This window comes from Anolis carolinensis, chromosome 5, assembly GCF_035594765.1.
Source record: "Anolis carolinensis isolate JA03-04 chromosome 5, rAnoCar3.1.pri, whole genome shotgun sequence".
In the NCBI taxonomy this organism is placed as follows: domain Eukaryota; kingdom Metazoa; phylum Chordata; class Lepidosauria; order Squamata; family Dactyloidae; genus Anolis; species Anolis carolinensis.
The window spans coordinates 183,979,283-183,999,509 of NC_085845.1; the positions used below are offsets into that span (position 1 = coordinate 183,979,283).

The 20,227-nt window shown below is 38.4% G+C and overlaps 1 protein-coding gene across 1 annotated transcript in view; it reads left to right on the forward strand.

Annotated features, from left to right (window-relative positions):
• Positions 1-19,562, forward strand: part of slc13a4 (solute carrier family 13 member 4) — a 38,835-nt gene extending 19,273 nt beyond the window's left edge. The window contains exons 5-16 of the mRNA XM_008121778.3: positions 1,422-1,476; positions 2,401-2,440; positions 3,150-3,227; positions 6,637-6,827; positions 10,019-10,138; positions 12,792-12,893; positions 13,053-13,154; positions 13,821-13,918; positions 14,074-14,204; positions 15,899-16,060; positions 17,027-17,164; positions 17,696-19,562. Of these exons, the coding sequence (XP_008119985.1) occupies positions 1,422-1,476; positions 2,401-2,440; positions 3,150-3,227; positions 6,637-6,827; positions 10,019-10,138; positions 12,792-12,893; positions 13,053-13,154; positions 13,821-13,918; positions 14,074-14,204; positions 15,899-16,060; positions 17,027-17,164; positions 17,696-17,833 (1,355 nt within the window). The 3' untranslated portion in view covers positions 17,834-19,562. The remainder of the gene's footprint in view (positions 1-1,421; positions 1,477-2,400; positions 2,441-3,149; positions 3,228-6,636; positions 6,828-10,018; positions 10,139-12,791; positions 12,894-13,052; positions 13,155-13,820; positions 13,919-14,073; positions 14,205-15,898; positions 16,061-17,026; positions 17,165-17,695) is intronic.
• Positions 19,563-20,227: the final 665 nt, after the last annotated feature.

Sequence of the window (20,227 nt, forward strand, 5' to 3'; positions counted from 1 at the left end):
GCTGGATCAGACTAAAGGTTCATCTCACAGTTGACTTTTCATCATTGATTCCTTTCCAATATATTCCCATACATTCCCTCCTATCAGGATTTTTAGTTGAGGGTGATAAGGCATATTTGGAAGGTGATGGTGATAGCTGTGGTGATGGTGGTGATAATGATGATGATGATTGCACATTTCCCCCTTTAGCAATGTAAGATGGATTTCTCAATTGATACTATTGGTGCATGAAAATATAGACTGTATTCTGTTCAACATTTAAGAGATTATTAACTGGATTTAACGATCTCATAATTCTTGGGATTCACATTTACAGTCATTAATGACATAATATGACTTCTAACCCTTCATCTTGAACTAGCTGTACCCCTAGAGAAGGGTTTCAAAGATGATACAGAGTAGGGCTTTAGGAAATCATGGCTGCAGCATTCTTTTAGTTGTGGGGTATACAGAGAAAGGTTGTTGCTTCAGGACCCAAAAGAGGCTTGCCCAAAGCTGTTTCTGCCAACATGTCCTGTGACGAGGGAAATATTACATCAGCACCCCAGAAGCCCTCAGTTGGGACATTGCCTTGCCAAAAAGACAGGTTTTTGGAAGACAGTATTAGCAGCAGTAGTTTCATAATCATACCCTGTTTCCCTGAAAATAAGACATCCCCGAAAAATAAGACCTAGTAGAAGTTTTGCTGAATTGCTAAATATAAGGCCTCCCCCAAAAGTAAGACCTAGCAAAGTTTTTCTTTGGAGGCATGCCCAGCGCCTGCCAAACAGAACACCAGAGCATGCAGGATTGGTAAATGTACATACCAGTTGTACATGGAAATAATGGTAGTAACAAGAAATCCTTGATAGGATTCACAGTTTGTCTGGTTATGCTGGTTTGTGATGACAACTACTGTACAGTATATAATAAATGTTAATTTTTTTTGTTCAACAATAAATGTGAATTCTTCTTCCTGGAAAAATAAGACATACCCTGAAAATAAGACCTAGCACATCTTTGGGAGCAAAAAATTAATCTAAGACACTGTCTTATTTTCGGGGAAACACGGTAGCTACATGTATTTATGCAGAATCTCGACCATTGGCTTCACACCCAAAATACAGGTTCAACAGAATCTGGAATCATTTAGAATTGATTTCACTTGCTTTCAAGATTTGTGCATCTGTGAATAGATGGATGGATGGATTCCATGTACACACATATAAAACCAACATTTAAATCTCTATGTTTTTGCTATGCACAAGCAATATATAGAATTACATCAGTGAGGTTTACATTAGTAGAGCTTAAAACCCACATGAGGGCTAAACTTTTGTTAGAACCAAACAAAAACAGTATCTTGTATTATTGCCTACTTATAATCTGAAACAAATCTTTGAGAAATGTATATTTCACAACCTCCTTTTCTTTTGTTACAGGTCTCAATGACAAACATGGACAAGCATCACTGGAGCTCATTTTCATCAACGAGGAGTAAGAATGAAGTCTGTCCAGCTCTAATGGACTTTTGAACCTTTCAGGTCACAATGAGATCAAATTTAAAAGCAGTGAATGACAGATTGCAAAGGCTGCCTTAGATAGGTTCAAAGGAGGAGATATTGGGAAAAGGAACAAGAAAGATTTGTTAGAAGTTCAGTGCTATCCTCTTCCTTGCTGGGTTATAAAAAAAAATACCCAGAAGGATGGGTAGCATTTTGCATCATTCAGTGTGAGCATTTAATCTCTTAAACAGGACGGGCATGATGTAGGATTGGAACCGAATAGGAGACTTTTGCTTGGGATGATAGTAAAACCAGACATAAACAGCCTACAGAATGATCAGGGAAAGGTATCTCTTTCCATGATCTATTTGCCTGCTCTTGAAAACTGGTTTTTTCCAAGCTCAGAAAATATGTTACAAACAAAATAGTTGGTTTCTTCACCCCACCCCACCCCACCTCATCAATATTTTTATTTAATTTAACTTTTCCCTTTCCAGCTGAAATCCTGATGAAAATCACTTCTCCCCTTCTGCTTAGAGTGTTGTATAGATTGTATGCTGTAATTGTACTGAGTTTAAACTGCATTATATTATTTTTGATGGTATGTATTAATTTTTAACACTGTAGTTAAGAATGTTAACTTTTTAACATTATTAATTGATATTGTATTTGTTTTCATTTGTAAACCACCTTGAGATCCAAAGCAAGATATTACTAATGTCAAAAAGCAAAAGTAATGCTTGGAAAGGTTGAAGGTATTAAGAAAAAGGATGACTACATTATAGATGAATTGACTCAATAAAGGAAGCCACCAGCTCAAATTTGCAAAACGAGAACAGGGCTATTATTAACAGTACAGAACAACAGTGCATACCATTAATAACAACAAGACCCCTTTTCTTTCTCTTTCTTTTAGTGCCACAACTGCTGACTTCAGTTCTCTGATGCATTCCAAGGTATTTTCATAGGATGAAAGTATAAAGCAATCATCTTTGTTACAGAAAGCAACACAGAAATGTTTAATAATAATTACTTTGATTTCTCCCTCTTCTAATGAATCTTGTTCCAACCTGATGACCCACACTAGGCTGGACCTACACCAGCATTGTCACCAGGTTTGACAATGTAGTTAAATGCATTTAGACTATAGCCAGTTTAGGAATGGCTATTCTGATATATCCAGACTTCCAGAGGAGTTCAATAGTCCACTATAATGTAGCTATGGAAACCTGGAAACATCAAAAGGGATAAGGGAAAGTTTTTCCCATTTTGGTCTTGGAATACATTGGTTTTCACTTCACATGTTCATATCCCTAACTTCATATATCAGTAATTGCTGACTTATAGAGGAATTTTCACACTGAGGGAAAATGTGTTGTTAATTTTTGCCAAATAAAATTTGTTCTTTACTAAATGTCATTGCTCAGAAGATTTGGATTATAGTAAGAAGGACAAGCAAAAAGTGAAAACTCTTGCACTGCATTTCATTGTTTAATGTTATTTTAATCTAGTTATCTGACAGAATAGACAGTGACTATAACATTACTATATGCTTGACCTTGCATGAAAACTTCTCTTTAGAATTTCAATTTTGGCACTCCATGGGTCCCTTTGATTGTTCCTGAAAGTTATACTTTCTAATTAATTCACATTTTTCTTCAACAGAATATGAATGGCGTGCACATGATAGCCAACAAAATTGGGACTGTGACCTCCAAAACCAATGGACAACATCGGACCCAGGTGATACAGACAACCAATTGTCCCAGGTTCACCATTCTTTGTTTATCACCATAAATCCTCAACTTTAGTGGAAATTAGGGGTGCGGGACCCTTGAAAAGGTGGGGAAAATGTGAATAACCTCTTTTTAAAACCTTTTTAAAAACACCTGCTTAGGAATATCAAGGTCCTCCATGGAAACTCTGTTGTCAGCTTCCAGTGGAAGTTTACCATAATGTTGCCCTGGAGAATCTAGGGAATCTTACACATGAATCAAACCCACAAAAATCAAATCCAAAAAAGTTAAATCCACTGTACTTTGTGATTCGTTCTTCATCTGAACCTCAGATCCCTGGGTAATAGGACTGTCCAGGTGAGTTACCTATTTTCTCACAGTATTCATGGTTCCAGTTCCATTTTTTTGTTTGAGGGGAAATTTGCCTAGTGGTAACAAGATGACCAACACCTAATTAGTGGTTGACTAAACCTGAATTCAACATTTTTATTTCCCACAAAGGCCTAGAATGACACTGCAATGTGTCACCCAGAATCAGTCACCTGAGTTTGCTGGCAACATTGAAAACAATATGTTTAATCATATCCCAATGGGGATGCATCAGTGGTGTCTCTTGCAGGGGATTTGGTGATGTCCATTTGACAGATTGTCAACTAAGAGTGAGTGAGAGCATTTCTCCAAGATCTATGTCCCATAGCAGCTACATTTCAAAGGAATGACACAAGTGAATTTGGTTTTGGAACGGTTTGAGAATGTGGTGAACTGTCTGCCAAACTTTGCCTGAGCCTTCTATTCATGTGACTTGAGGATTATAAGTTCCTGACAAAACCTGTCTGAACCGAATCTTTCCTCAGACCTTGCGTGCAGAATCAGAAGCCCGATTACTGTTGATCCTTCATTTCTGTCACTGACTAAACAATTTTCAAGGAACTGGAGAGGGCTCCTATTTGTTCCCAGGGAAAATAAGCTGCCTTCAGAATGCAGACATCTTGGCACATGGAAAGTTTTTTTTATTTCTGAGCAGGCTAAACTTTTCTAAATTTTATCAGGTGTTCTGGCATGTTTGCCTAAAGTTCACCATCTACATAGTTTGACATCTAATGGCACAGAAGAAAACATAATTCTATTTAGTATGCTTTGGGCCATTCCAGAAGCCAGAGCATGGAAATGTCACTTTTTTGGGACTGCATCAGCAAAAAGAAAGAGGAGAGAGTAATGTTGCCAATATGTTTGAACATATAATTGCCAAATGTCTGTTCTATCTAAATATCAATAATATTTCAATTTCTAAGGAGTCATAGAACTAAAAAAAATGGTCAGAGGGAATTTTGTTGTTGGTTGTGTTAAAGTCATTTCTCACCCATGGCTGCCCTAAGACGAACTTGGCACGATTTGTTTAAAAGAGGTGTGTCACTGACTTCCTTTGGGGCTGAAAGAGTATGATTTGCCCAATGTCATCCAATGGGTTTTATGGGCAAATGGGGATTCAAGCCCTGGTCCAAGGCGGGGCCGGGAAGACATCTTTCCACCATGTCTCCTGTATCAATTTAATGATATAATGATATATAATAATATTATACTATACTAATATTATAATACATTGTATATACATGTAATATTAATAATAATATTATGATGTAATACAATGTAATAATAATTATAATTGACTATTATAATTGTATATTTATATTACATGCAATATTACTAATAATATTGCGATATAGTTGTATAATATAATATATTGTATGTATATATACTTGTAAACCGCCCTGAGTCCCCTTCGGGGTGAGAAGGGCGGTATATAAATGTCGCAAATAAATAAATAAATAAATAAATGCCCAAACCAGTGATAGTCCAATGCCCAAACCACTAGAATCATAGAGTTGGAAGAGACCTCATGGGCCATCCAGTCCAACCCCCTGCCAAGAAGCAGGAAATCGCATTCAAAGCATCCCCGACAGATGGCCATCCAGCCTCTGCTTAAAAGCCTCCAAAGAAGGAGCCTCCACCACAGTCCGGGGGAGAGAGTTCCACTGTCGAACAGCTCTCACAGTGAGGAAGTTCTTCCTAATGTTCAGGTGGAATCTCCTTTCCTGTAGTGTGAAGCCATTGTTCCATGTCCTAGTCTCCAGGGCAGCAGAAAACAAGCTTGCTCCCTCCTCCCTATGACTTCCCCTACACTAAACATGTAGAAGGAATTATCTGTTTGACATGAAATTAAGACTTTGCCCATTTTAAGGATATGAAAACTAAATGTTCCAAAAGAGCTGGAAAGGTATAGAGCACTTAGTCTATGTTATGCTAGGGGTTGGGATGCTGTGAGGAAAGAAGGTTTAAAAGATGGGAGAAGGGAAATGTTTCATTGGGATGCTTGCCACAAGTTCCAAAATTAAGTTGTGTTCCTTCACATACACAGCCCTCTATTGCATAAAGCCTTGTACCTTTTAAAACCTCATGCAAGGAGATAACTGAAACTTTGTTATATAAGCATCTTTCCCAACTGGGGGCTGCTTCCATCCCATGAGCCAAGGTGAGCTCCTTGAGTTATTCTGAGAAGCTCCTAACTGGATGTTAGAACCATTGACTGCATGACTTCCAGGCTGACCAGATCCCTCTTCACTCTTGGCATTTGTCGCCCAGTATGATATTGGGCTTTCCTTTCTGCTTGCCTTAAATTAGAAACTCCTCATCTTGGACAAGGGAATGTGCCCTTCTCTCTAGAAGAGCTGGATTTAATGATTTACAATATCCACTAGATTAGAGTCTGGATGTATGGGTCAGTGGTGTGCTAAAAAGAACAGTTTTACATAAATCTGCTCAGAAGTAATTCCAATTTATTTCAAGGGGGCTTATTCCCAGGCACGGAAGTATAGGAATGTGGTTTGTATTACAGAACAAATATAGGGGCACAACAATAAGATAGAAGGTGATATGATATACTATAGAAACCAACAAGAATTATGGTTTTGAAAAGTTGGTCATCTACCAAGGTGAATATCATTTCAAATATATACTGTCTCTGTGCAGTGGGAATAAATTCTTTCCTCCACAAAGAATTTCCTCCACAGCTGGAATATAATCTTCTTTCTTTTACCTATAACATGTTAATTAGTGTATAAAGCCACCATCAGTCACCATTTGTAGCAATCAATGAGTGAGGTGGTGTTATAGAGCAATTTCTAATTTCCTCATGGGAAGCAATACACCTTTTTGTTTCAGCTGACACTCAGTTAATTTGAATATAGCAGCATTGTTAAAATGTCATATAAGGTGCTATTTATTATTTTGGGGTTGTGTGTCACTACACACTGGGTGGTAAATCTTTAAAGATTGTGACATCCCTTCTGCCATTCTGTGTTCTTTGCCCATATGAATGAAGGAATGAGTTCAACCTACATGATGTGATTTCTTTATAGGCGCAGATACTTGTCCTACCACCTCAAACTCAGAATTTGGACCTAAGCAGTAAACACCAGTATCCATCCAAACATGATCATATGGTCTGCAAGTGCCTGTCACTGAGCATCTCCTATGCAGCAACCATTGGAGGGCTCACAACCATCATAGGAACTTCCACGAACCTCATTTTCCTGGAGTATTTCAACAAGTAAGTAATAATGCACAATATGTAGGTTTGGCTTATTCAATGCAGCCAACTTCAAGTATACCTATAATTTTGAGAAAACAGCCTAAGAAAACGAAAAAATGATGGTGTACAAACAGCTCTCCACATTCACTGGGGTCTCCTGTGAAAGTAAAAAAAATGCATAAAGAAATTACTTTTTAAACTGAGAATACATCTCTCTATGAATGTTTAGGTCCTCCTGAATGACTCCATGGTCAACTTCCACTAGAAGTAACTAGAAAAAGTTATCCATAGAGACTCTGGAAGACCTAGAGATTTCTAGAGAAAACATTTTAATCAAATCCATAAATAATCTAACTTTCAAAAGTCAAACCCACAAATGTGGTGGACTGACTGTACTTCCTAATAACACATTGAGCAATGCCAGACTTGGGAGAGAGCTTTGGCTCAATGGAAGAGCACCCTGTTTGGAAGGCCGAACGTTCCAGATTGACTACACAACATCTTCAAGTGCTGAATAAAACCCCGGAGAACCACTGTTAGAACATGTTGACCATTCAGGGATACATGGACCAATGTTTTCACCTGGAATAAGACAATTTATTCTCCTAAAGCTGAATTGACCTGAATCGATCCACCGCTCCAGGTGTGGGGGATCCACTTTTTAGTGCTACAGCCTCTCATCCCACAATCTCCAGGAAGGGTTAAAATGAGGGCATTGTCCATCCAAATAAGAATTCTTTCCCTAAGTATATTTTATGTCAGTTACCAAATTGCTAAAATTGCAGTAGCTTAAAACTTCAGTTGGGCATTTAAAAGTGAAGGTTAGGCATTCAGGGGGAAAAAGAGATAGGCAAAGTTGCCAAAGGAATGCAAATATAAAAGTTCTTCTACAACCTTATCACATTTATCTTGAAAAGGGTCCTACAACACTTCCACTCCAGCTGGAGGACTGATGGGCTTGCTGCTTCAATTTGTTCACTCTCAACTTGTCTCTTACTTGTAGCAGTCAGTGTTTTAGTACCCAAGGAGCTTCCGTGGAGATAGATGAGAAGGAGAGATAATTTTTTTGACTTCAGCCTAAATGCTCCACATATTTCTGATATATTATGGTGAAAACCCCTCAGTACAATACTTAAGAGAAGATAGTACTGCTTCCATGTTATTGATAGTCGAGACTGAGAAATCATGGCTTGCTTAAAGCTAACCAAAGAGTTCCTTTACTAAATGGGGATTTAAATTGTCTGATTTCTCTCACAGCTCGTAACAGTATGCTAGGCAGAGCAGCTTTCTTTTCCAGTTCTGTGTACATTTTTCCCTAATTCTTTATCGCTACAGGCTCCAGAATGGGCTGGGAATGGGAGGGAGGGATCTTTTTGTGTCCTGAATAGCTCCATCTGTTCGGGTGATTTGTTCCCCCTGCAAAGTAATAATCTTCCAAGTGCAACATCATTATGCCTTTTAATGTAGCAAATTAAGTTAACAATAGATGAGAAATTAATGAAACCAGAGGCATGCCCAAACTACTTCAAAAGAAAAATGGTCTGATCTTATGAATGTTCGCATATCAATGTACTTTTCAGAATGAAGAAAGAAAGAGGAAATAAGAGGGAGAACAAAATTTAAAGACAATGCTTAGAATCTTTGTCCAAGAGCTTTTGAGTTCTACTAAACAGAACAGAGGTATTACCTTGAACTTGTGTTCATGCAACACAGGTCTCAAATTTTCTGGAAGACTACCTTACACTTTATATCATCTCCATTCATCACCATGTCAATAGTGTGGGTTTCCAGGTCGGTCCTACAGTTCCAAACCTTGGATTCCCATCCAAGGCCCTTTCCCTTTCTTAATCCCCTCCAGAATTGGGTGCTCGGGTCTCAGGGTGCACCCCACCACCATCATGTGGACCTGTGGCTGTGTTGTTTCATGGTCTCATTGTGGTATACGTGACCTGACTCCTTATCAGGCTTGATAGATATAGCCAGAGACAGTAAAACAAACAAACAAGTGGACTTTTATAAAGATCCCAAAAGTAACATATTAACCCCAATAATTATATTCATTTCCAGCTCGCCAAAAACCAGTTCTCCCTTCTGACTATCCTGTCTATTTCTTCTCCCTATCTCTCTGAAATCAAAACCTTGCATTTGTGGAATTCAGCCCTATCTGACATCCGACAAAGACAAGTTTCTGTTTTGCAACGCTTCACATCATTTACCGGGTGCCTTCAGCCAAGTGTGCCCAAATCCTCCTTCACAGTGGTGAATTCACTTTAGGTTTTAAACAGCTATTCAGGATTCTAATTATAGTTTGTTTATAGGGCTGAGCACTTTGGATAGTTTGGTAAGTATAGTGATATGGTTAATGTGTTGCAATGCTTTGGAATGTTTTAGGTACATTATGTGGCTAAATTTCATTGCTCTTAATTGAGACTTATTGAGGCCCCGGTAGAGCAACAACTTCAGAAAGATGTGCATGTGAAGGATGCACTAGGCATACTTGACTTCATGGCAGCCAGCTGTGGCTAGGAGAGGCTGTAAAAGAGTCAATAGTAAAACAGAATGCATCAAAAGGCAAAGGCTTACCTCTGGAAAAGTTCAGGCAGATCTTGAAATTGTTAGGGTGTTAAACTGACATAGACAAAATTGTGAGCTAGTAGAGATGTAGTTTTGGATTTGAGGAAGAAAGAACTACCTGCAGTACTGAGAAGTTTAATATGTCTTACTTAATAAATAAGTGTTTAATAAACTTTCTCTTGTTGTTTTAAATCTGTCGCTTGCTGTCTGTCAAGTCTGAACTGGAACTAGGTTACGCATATCAAACTAAGGTATCTACGTAACAACACAGCCACAAGTTGTCCACATTTTAAGGGGCCACCCTGAGGCCCTGGAACCCAATCCAGCAAGGGAATAATTGGGGGAACAAGGCAGTGTGAGTGACAGGATGTCTAGGGGTTGACATTTTGGGGCCAGTCTGGGTAAAGGGAGATACTTCATCATGAAGCTGCTACTTGCAATTCTATAACTTTCCACTGTCTACTTCTGTGTATCTTTTTTAATGTAATATTTGGAAAATTTTCAGTGAACACAATAATGTATATAACTTGAATTGAGCCATAAAAGCAAAAACAAAAAACAAAAACCTCATGAGTGATGCTTGAGAAAGCAGCAAATGAAGTGGTTTTAATATAATCTTTTTAATTTCTTTATAGTCATTATCCCAATGCTGATGTGGTGAATTTTGGAACCTGGTTCTTATTCAGCTTACCCATCTCCCTCATTATGTTGGTGTTGACCTGGTTCTGGATGCATTGGCTTTTTCTAGGTTGCAAGTAAGTAAAGTCTGAAAGATCTGTGCAAAAGTCTCCTGTTTAGAGTCGAGCATTACTCCCTAAAAATTAGAACCTGTCCTTTAATGCCAGTCATGCTTGAGAAGTCTGCATTGAGAAGTGGTTTGCACCTCCTGGACAACACTGATTTCTAGCTGGAGTTGGTATGCAACATGAGCATTTCCAGTAAAGAACTGAGTGGGGAAAAATGACAATTGCACCAATTTGCTATGGAGGACAACTAGGACATGTAGTTTCATCTTGGCACCCCAGTTCTATCCTAGCACAAGAAAGCTCTTTTGTCTGAAGAAACTGCTGTTTCCAGAGCAAAAAAAAATCTGCTAGTTTGGCACAGGATAAGTCCCTAACTGAAGATTTCCATCAGTGCAGAATTCTTCTCATAAGGTTTCTTTATGCTTAAAAGACTTCTAAAAAAACTAATATTTTGGAATCTCCTTTCCATCTTGGCTTTTTATCTATTATTTCAGTGAGTTTCTTTTAATGATGCTTTTGTAAGGTACCTTTTGATCTGTTGTTGTGCAAGAACAGAAATAGCTAGATAAAGGCAATGACCTGTAGTTGACCTTGACTATATCTGGCTTAGAACATGAAACAATTCAGTTGCCTGAGCCTTTCAAGTTTGTAATTGAAATGGGCTCTAATAAATAATGTATAATCCCACAACAAGTCTTAACATGATTCACAATTTTTTCACAAAGAGCATTGACATTCCAGATTGTAGTTCCAAGAGTTCCCTCAAACAAGGTACTCTTTTTAAAAGGAATATCCATAACAGAATTAAAGCTTTTATGAAACTTTAGCAGATTCTGAGACTCATTAATCTCTGTTTCCTGAAGTTCATTCAAGGATATATTGCATTTGGCTGTCGGTACTGCAATAGCTCAAGAACAAGAGATACAAAGATCAGCCCATTTTGGTTAACATGACTGAAGGGAAAAGGACAAATCAAAGTTGAAAATAGGGCAAGAAAGCACATGGGGGCAGAGTTCAAGTGGAAATGTGATCCTTATTTTGGGAGAGCACTGTGGACCAGTAAGTTTCTTCCTCCCCTATTGATGAAATATTGCCAATATAGGGGGGGGGAGGGGAGGAAACTGTGACCCTATAATTCCCATGAGACCTAATCAACATATCGAATGATAAAAGGTTATGGAGTTACCTCTCAAAAATATCTGGAGGGTCATTGTTGTACTCAGCTGGTCTTGAGCTATCAAATACTTAATTTCCACTGTCCTCTGAATTCAAGGAGTAAAACAGATCAGTTGAAACATCTCTAAACTGCTTTAGGAATGAGAAATTTGGATATAGAGAGGGGGAAGGGTTGACATCCTGCACTACTGGAGAATGCTTTGTTTTTCTTTTCCCAATTGGCAGCAAATAATATGTGCTTATGATGATAACTTCACTTGAGTCAGACCATAGGTTTATCACTCACAGAGGTTCTTCAGATTTTCCAGCAGAAGACTTTTTCATCACCCATTCTGGAACCCAAATAGACAAATACAGAATTAGAACAATAATAATCAACTCAAATGCTCTCATATTTGACCAGAAGCCATTCACAGGCCAAGAAAGCAGTTTCCTGATCCCAATATTCAGGATATTATCAATGTCAAGGACTGAACTAGGGATTTCTGGCATGCAAAGCCATAGGTCAATGATCAATGGTCAAAAATATATTGTTGGGCTCTTTCACTAGTACCTAACAGCAAATACTATCAAATGTCCATGGTGTTGTAGCTTTTATAACTTCATATTTCTATCCCCATATCTCCAACCTCTTCCAGTGCCCATGTTGTTTGGAAATTCTGGAAACTTTCTAAAAATTACTTTCTCCAAACTATCAGCATGAAAGAAAAACCTTAATAAAAGAAAAAGAAAAGTGCAAGAATATTTGAAACTGCTTCAATTAAATTAGAAAGTCCAGCATTTTTATATGAAGATGATAATCTTGATCTCAGCTCATGATCCTGATTTGCATAGAGAGGGAAATGAGATTTAAGTCTGGTCAACCATGTAATGTGCTTGTTATTGACTATCTTAAAAAGAACCATATAATTTACTCCTGGGCAAGAAAGCAAATATGTTGTTTGTTGACTTTTATCCTTGAGTTACAGGGGAGGAGAGCCTTAATTTATGCATGCCTGTAAATTATCTAGGCTAAAGGAGACAATCTCAGATTACCTTTTACTGAACCAGACAATGATTGCATATCTAATGGATTTTAGAATGTTGACTTCCTTCCAAATAATTTACCTCAGCAAAAGTCCTTAGCTACACATTTGGGTAGACTTAAGCAAGTTTTGAGGGTGGTTCTGCCCAGCAGCGATTCTTGGCGGCTACACTGAGTGGGACAAGAAGCAAATTTACTGCACTTTGGGTAACCCAGGCCATTTTAGTCTTAGGACAGGGTTTTTTTTAGTGGTGGGTTACTGTTATTGTATGCCAGGTGTAAAATGGTCTTGGGGAACATAACAAAAATTTTCCAAAGAAGAATTTCAGGAAAAAATACAGGATTGTATCCTCAACAGATTAAAGGTATTTTACTTTACTTAATATAGAGATTATCTGGTTCAAAAAATCTTCAATTCCATAATATAACAACCTCTATTTTCATCTTTTATCTTCTTCTCAGTTTTAAAGAGACTTGTTCAATCAGCAAAAAGAAGAAGACCAAACGAGAAGAGCTGTCCGAGAAAAGAATCCAAGAGGAATACGAGAAACTGGGAAATATTAGGTAAAAGAATCTTCCAGGTTTGACAATGGACAAAGCATACAACAGGTAGCAAGACCAAAAAGATCACCAAAGAATTCAGTCTTGCCTTGTAAACAGAATTAAACAACAAATGCTTTGTAGGGAGTATTAAATATTTTCTTTTCAAAATCCCATTTCCAGTTATCCTGAAATGGTGACAGCATTCTTTTTCATCTTGATGACTTTGCTTTGGTTTACAAGAGAACCCGGATTTGTACCAGGCTGGTCATCTTTCTTTGAAAAGTAAGTTTATATTACAAAACATGGTAAAATCCAAAGAGCTGGAGGAAGCCTTGTAAGAGGGTTGGGGTAGGCAGTCGCAGCTAGTGCCTTCCATGTCAGTGGATGAAACTACTCAAAAAATTATCTGAAAAATTGATATATATTTTTAGTTAAAATTGTGTCAAATTGCATTAATTTTACAATATAGATGTACCTTTAATTTGTTTAGTTATAACTAGATAATGCACATGAAGTGCTTTGAATGCAAAAAAGTATTTCATAAATATGTTGTAGGTGTCATTGTCATCGTTGCCATCATCTCTACAAGACATGCTATCATGGTAGGGAAAAGTAATATGAAACCCAGAATATGGGTGTATCTTGCAAAAAAATATTGTGAGATGAAACAATGTAGATGTGATGCATGAGGAAAGCACGAGGAAGAACGGATCTGATTTTATGTTTGAAATGTATATTTTTAATTCATAATGTATTTTAATAGTTTTAACTGTTTTATGTGCTGTTTTATATTGGTTTGTATGGGCATCTAATTGTTGCCACTGTTGTAAGCCGCCCTGAGTCCCTTCAGGTGAGAAGGGCGAGATATAAATGTGAGAAATAAATAAATAAATAAATAAATGTGATGCTTATTGCTATTTGCTGTAAGAGTCTATGTCTCATACCTAGGAAAGGCTACCGGACTGATGCTACAGTCTCTGTTTTCCTTGGCTTTCTCCTCTTCCTGATTCCAGCAAGAAAGCCAAGCTTTGGAAAGAAGGCCAAAGGTATGAATAATTCACCTATATAGTTATTAACTCTGTTGGTTTCCAGCTTCACAAGCATCAAAACATTGATATTGTCTAGCGATATCCAAATTGTGGTGCAATTGATGTTAGTTGCCCATTCACCCAGGTTCAAGATGTGTTTTGCTTTGTTACAGGAGACGTTGCTGATTCTGGAGACATTAACCCAGGAGAGCCAATCATCACCTGGAAAGACTTTGAGAAAACAATGCCATGGGAAATTGTAGTTCTGGTGGGAGGTGGTTATGCTTTAGCAGCTGGATGCAAGGTAACAGAATTATCCCCAAATCTGAGACAATCCTCTGTGGTGAAATGGAAGCCACACATTGAAATGTCTATCTTCCAGACAAGAAATGTCTATATAATAGGAGTAATCCTCAGAGATAATCTTTTTGGTGCTAAATGCCAGAAGAGGGTGACATCTCCAATGGCCAAAAAAATAGGGTGGAGAAATCTCTTTTGGAACTCGTTCTTCCAACTGCTCTTGCCATCTTGTCTTCTGCCCTTTTCACCCTTCTCTTCCTTCCCAACATATTGGCAAAGGAGAAACAGATCATTGTTGGCTAATACTGATTACTTTCAGCATGCTTAGAATGAAAGGATGGTGGGGCAGTGGAGGGAAAAGTACCTTTGAGATTAACAGTTTTTTTTAGACTTCAGTTCACTCCTTCAGGTTGTAGTGGACCTCAACCCACTACTTTAGATCCATTGGGAAGATTAATATAACAGAGAATCATACTCAAATCAATCAATCACGTGTGGTACTTCCCCTGCAGTAGCTTTTATGCTAATAGCCAATATGCAAATAGCTTTTATGCTAATATTTTCAGCCTATTTACTTTCTTTTTAGCTTTTGCAAAACAATTTGTATCTTTTAAAATTATTGCACACCATTTGAATCTAATTCTGTGAGAAAGGCAGGATGTAAACCAAACCCATTGGATCCCCGGTGGCGAAGTGTGTTAAAGCACCGAGCTGCTGAACTTGCAGACTGAAAGGTTGCAGGTTCAAATCCCGGGAGCGGAGTGAGCGCCTGCTGTTAGCTCCAGCTTCTGCCAACCTAGCAGTTCGAAAACATGCAAATGTGAGTAGATCAATAGGTACCGCTCCAGCAGGAAGGTAACGGTGCTCCATGCAGTCATGCTGGCCACATGACCTTGGAGATGTCTACAGACAACGGCGGCTCTTCGGCTTAGAAATGGAGATGAGCACCAACCCCCAGTCAGACATGACTGGACTTAACGTCAGGGGAAATCTTTACCTTTACCTAAACCAAATATAGAAATAAATAATATTCACGGGCATCCTATCTGTCACATATTTGTACATAACTTTCCCTTACACTTGTATAAGTTTTCTTTACACCTGTCCTTTTGAGGGTACTGTGGAAATTGGTGTTTCCTCCTTCCCTTCACAGAATTCAAAGTACTTACTCTGCAACCTCTGAAGTCTCCCACATGGCCAATCCATGGTTCATATCAAAGGAACAGAATTGGAGAACTGTATGGCTATGGCCCTGTAACCAGATTTGAAATGATTACTGCAGGTCTAAGCTTTCTGGAGAATTTTAGCACTTCCATAATCATTTTTCATTTGGAAATGCAACCAGCTTTAGAAAACATTATTGTCAAATGCATGTTCAATTCTAAAGCCATAGAGTTGCATAGAGGCCAGGTCACACCAAATGTCCATCTAGACTCCCCTACCAGAGAGGGATAGATTAGCCATTGATCCTACAACTCTGTGTTTGTGAATATATAATTTTTCCTGGAGCCTAACTGATGAAGTATTTGCAAGTTATAACCTTTCAATGCTGTCCACCATCACAATACTCCAGCCCAACTCAGAATTTCTGGATACATCCCATTGTACCTTGCCACGTGGGAGGATTCATGCCTGGAAAGGATGTTCTAGGGACAAGAATGTCCTGACTTCTTCTGACTGATGTCTTTCTTCCTTCAGACCTCAGGCCTCTCCACATGGATTGGCCGCCAAATGTTGTCCTTGAGTAGCCTTCCCTCTTGGGCGGTTAGCCTGCTGGCTTGCCTCTTGGTATCTACAGTCACAGAGTTTGTTAGCAACCCAGCCACCATAACAATCTTCTTGCCTATTTTATGCAGTATGGTAAGTATGGATTTGGGGATGTATAAACATAACTAAGAGTGATCTTTTGATCTTGTGTTCAACATGCATACTTTGCACTGTGTAGAACAGGCTGTGACCATAATAATAAAATTCATTCACTGTGTAGAGGAGGGCTCAGTACGCCCAGTCTTGGTTTAAAGGGTATCCATTAGACACTTGCACACCTGAAGGTATTCAAGGACATAGCCGTGTTTAGTCTGGAATATCTGTATGCAAGGGGATCTGAACTGAGAAAATGAATTTGGTAGCATAGGTTTTCATAGACTAAGGGTCCACTTGCACTGTAGAATTAATGCAATTTAACACCACTTAAACTTCCATGGCTTAATGCTATGGAATCACAGAAGTTGCAGTTTTCTAAGGTCTTTAGCCTTCTCTGCCAGAGTGATATTGCCTCACCAAACTACAACTCCTTTGATTCCATAGCACTGAGCCATAGCAGTTAAAGTGGTGTCAAACTGCATCAATTTTAGAGTGTAACTACAGTCTAAAGCTACTCCCTTAGATACATGGAGTGAAGTGCCTAAGAACAAGCCTTTATAGGCATACTTTGCGTGTCCTGATGGGTGACCAGCACAGATCAGGGTTTTTTGTTGCTCAATAGTTTTCCTGGGCTATCAGGTTTAGTCTTGGGGTTGATCTTGGAGACTCCCTGGCTTGTTGTGTTGAGAAATTTCAACATCCATACTCAAACTACCTTCTGGGAGTGGCACAGGACCTGCACAACATAACTGTGCTGAACATGAAGACAAGTAGTACAAGTAGAGGAGGCTCACTGCATTCCCATGTGGGTAACCTAGGGAGCCTCCAACCAGTTGCATTAGGCCTGGTATTTGAAAGTTCCCTCACCCCTGATCTGCTAAGGAAAGAATCACAGTTCTGTTATGGAACTGCTTCAATTTTTAACACAAATTTCTTTCTCTCTCTTCCCACCTCTCTCTCTAGTCTGAAACTCTGCAAATCAACCCCCTGTACACCCTGATTCCAGTCACTATGTGCATCTCTTTTGCAGTGATGCTACCAGTGGGTAATCCCCCAAATGCCATTGTCTTCAATTATGGACACTGTCGGATTAAAGATATGGTAAGTGCTAAGAACAATTCGACAATAACCCTTTTTATTGTGTCAGAAGCAAATTGAGGCAAGTCACTTCTGGTGTGAGAGAATTGACTGTCTTCAAAGATGTTGCCCATGGGATGCCCAGATTTCATCCTGCAGGGGGCTTCTTTCATGTCCCCACATGAGCTAGAGTTGAAAGACAGGAGCTCATCCTGTCTCACGGATTCGAACCGCCAAACTTTAAGTCAGCAGTTCAGCTGGCACAAAGATTTAACCCATTGCACCACCCTGATTGAATCCGTTAGATGTGGGAATCTCCATCTTAATTCAGCAATACTGGTTTGACATCATAGTTGTCTTAGGCTAAGATTAATGATCTTCCCCCTTTCCAAATTTCACAAAACTGACTTCTGATCTAACTTTAAGAAAATAAAAATGATAATCTTGTAAGTTCATTGGACCCATGCCCACCTGTAGATGGATACTTTGTTTACCCGACTGGAGAACTGCCTTGACTGATGTTACAGTGTTTTCTTTTTCTTTTTTTACTTATAGATCAAAGCCGGCTTTGGAGTCAATCTTATTGGTCTAATAGTTGTGACATTGGCAATCAATACTTGGGGAATTAGACTCTTCCAGCTGAATATGTTTCCCGAATGGGCAATAACTGGCAACAACACTGGACCATTGTAGGCAGAACTAAACCCCAGAAAACCAAAAATGCATTTGCACATATGTTAAGAAAGTAAGAGAACCGAGTATATATTGTTCCAGTAACTAGAAATAACTCTGATCTAAAGGTCTATCAAGGATCACCATCTCTCCACCATTTCATGTTCTCCTTATTTTTCAGGACTGCAATGGAACAGGTTTGCTTCAGGTTTTCCCAGGGTTTACCCATTACTTATACAAAAAAAAAATCTTTCACCATAAAATATTTAACTAGTCCTTTTTTTCTTGATATGTAATTCATAGTAGCCATATCTTACATTTAAAAACTGGTTTTCAAGACTACTTCTGTATGTGTGTGAGAGAGCGTGTGTGTATATATATTGGTCACAATGTAGAAAATTGTATATTATTAGCTACTTAATAAGAAGGAACCACTTGATCAGTTGTATTCTAGGGAAAGTGGACAGGGCCAAAGACATGGGGAGGAGGAGGTCAAGATAAATCTGGTCAGCTGTTCAGATATGATCCCATCCCCTATATAAAATTATATGAGTCATGAGACATTTCTATTTTAATTCTGGAATTTTCTAAAACTCTCATATCTGCAGAAATCAAATCTGTGGTTTCACCCAGGGAAAAATGGTCTCTCTGGGGAATTTTTTTAGGTGGACCAGGTAATTCTATGGTGTGCTTGTTCCTGAAGTTATAATCAAGTTGCACTGGAAAAGCTAGAATATTCTGAGATATTTAATCTCTAGGAATATCTAGATCCTTCAACACATCCTTCTTTGTGGTATGCAGAAACCAAAAGTGAGTTAAATTAATGGTTTTCTGTCATATCTGTGGTTTCACATAACTGTGGTACAGCTAGGAATGTGTCCCTCATGGATACAGGAGTATTACTGTATTTCTGAAATCATACCCTGGCATTTCTGGGCTTCCTATCATGGCCAGAAATAACCCCCTTCTTTCCAATTTTTGTAAGTGAAAAATTTGTATCTTTGTATTTGATCCTAATAAAGATATTATCCAGGTCATTTTTAACCTTTTAAAAAAAAAACCTCACAAAAACCTTCACTCTGCCAAATCATAGAGCTTGACCTGATTATCTGAACGAATGAAACTAGATGCTAGTGATATCCTTCTAGTGACTGCTGTCATTGCTAAATGCCTTAAAGTTGACTTTGACTTATGGTGACCTCACAATGAGACCTCCAAATCAATCTATCATTACAACCAAAAATCCAACAAATGCCTGTGTATGACCCTGATAATATATAAGCATTTGAAGTCCCTACTGCACCTTATGTGGGCTTAAGGGTATTCATGAATCTATCACAGATGTGCATTGTAGAATACATCGTTTCTACTTGGCAGTGTTCCTGCCATCACAGAAATAGATACTCTCCAGGTAAAGACACTGGCAGGAGACACATTGCGTTTTCTGCTTGAAAGATCTAATGAAGGGCACTCTCCAGAAACAAATTAATAGTCTCGTAAAAAACAGAACATGGGTGGCAAATCCCACAATCTTAATGGCCATGCTTCTTAGGGGATTCTGAATATTTTGATCTAGAAAGATAATGTTGCAAACTCTAACAGAGACAGCATCTACATCTGGACTCTGCATCTACTAAATATTAAGCTTAAGTACATGCCTTTCATATCAGACACGTAATTTGAATAGCTGGCATAGCCTGTAAATACTGGATTTGTACAGGAAAAATAATAAATGCTGTGTTTAACTACAGTAATTGTGCTATGATTTACTATTCTCAATTTTTCCCACACAGAAGGAAACAATACATAATCTGTTGCTTGTCAAAATGTCTCAGCTGCAGAAATCACACACAAATGAAATAAATTATTTATGTCTTTGGTACTCTCCTGGTTTGTAGAAAGAATAATGGAAATGTGGAAAAGCCCCCCCCTCTCCATGCCTAAAAATAGTGCATGGTGAGTACAGAAATGGGAAACCTACTCTCCTGAGGGAAAAACAGTCACCCATAGCTTCTTAAATGGAATAATGGTTATACTATGGAGATCCACTCAACATCATGGTGTGACAATAAAATAGGAGGGGGAGAAGCATGTATAGCATATTGAGCTTCTTGAAGGAAAGCTAGGTTGTGTACGTGTGCATACTAATCTTCCCTTTAAGGTTTACTTGCCCCTGGTCTGGCACTATCCAGAAGGGCACAATCCAAACAAATTGCAAGATTTAAATAGCCTAATATTTCTGAAATCCATATATTACAGGAGAGGCAATGGAAACTTCCTAAGCGAAGAACTGTATACTAAAGTGTGAGATTATAAATTTTAGTGAAAAGTTGACATAGGTACTGTACCTTAACTCAAATCAGAACAAAGAAATTCTACTTGACTAGAACAGACTACAAATTCTATTTGACTAGA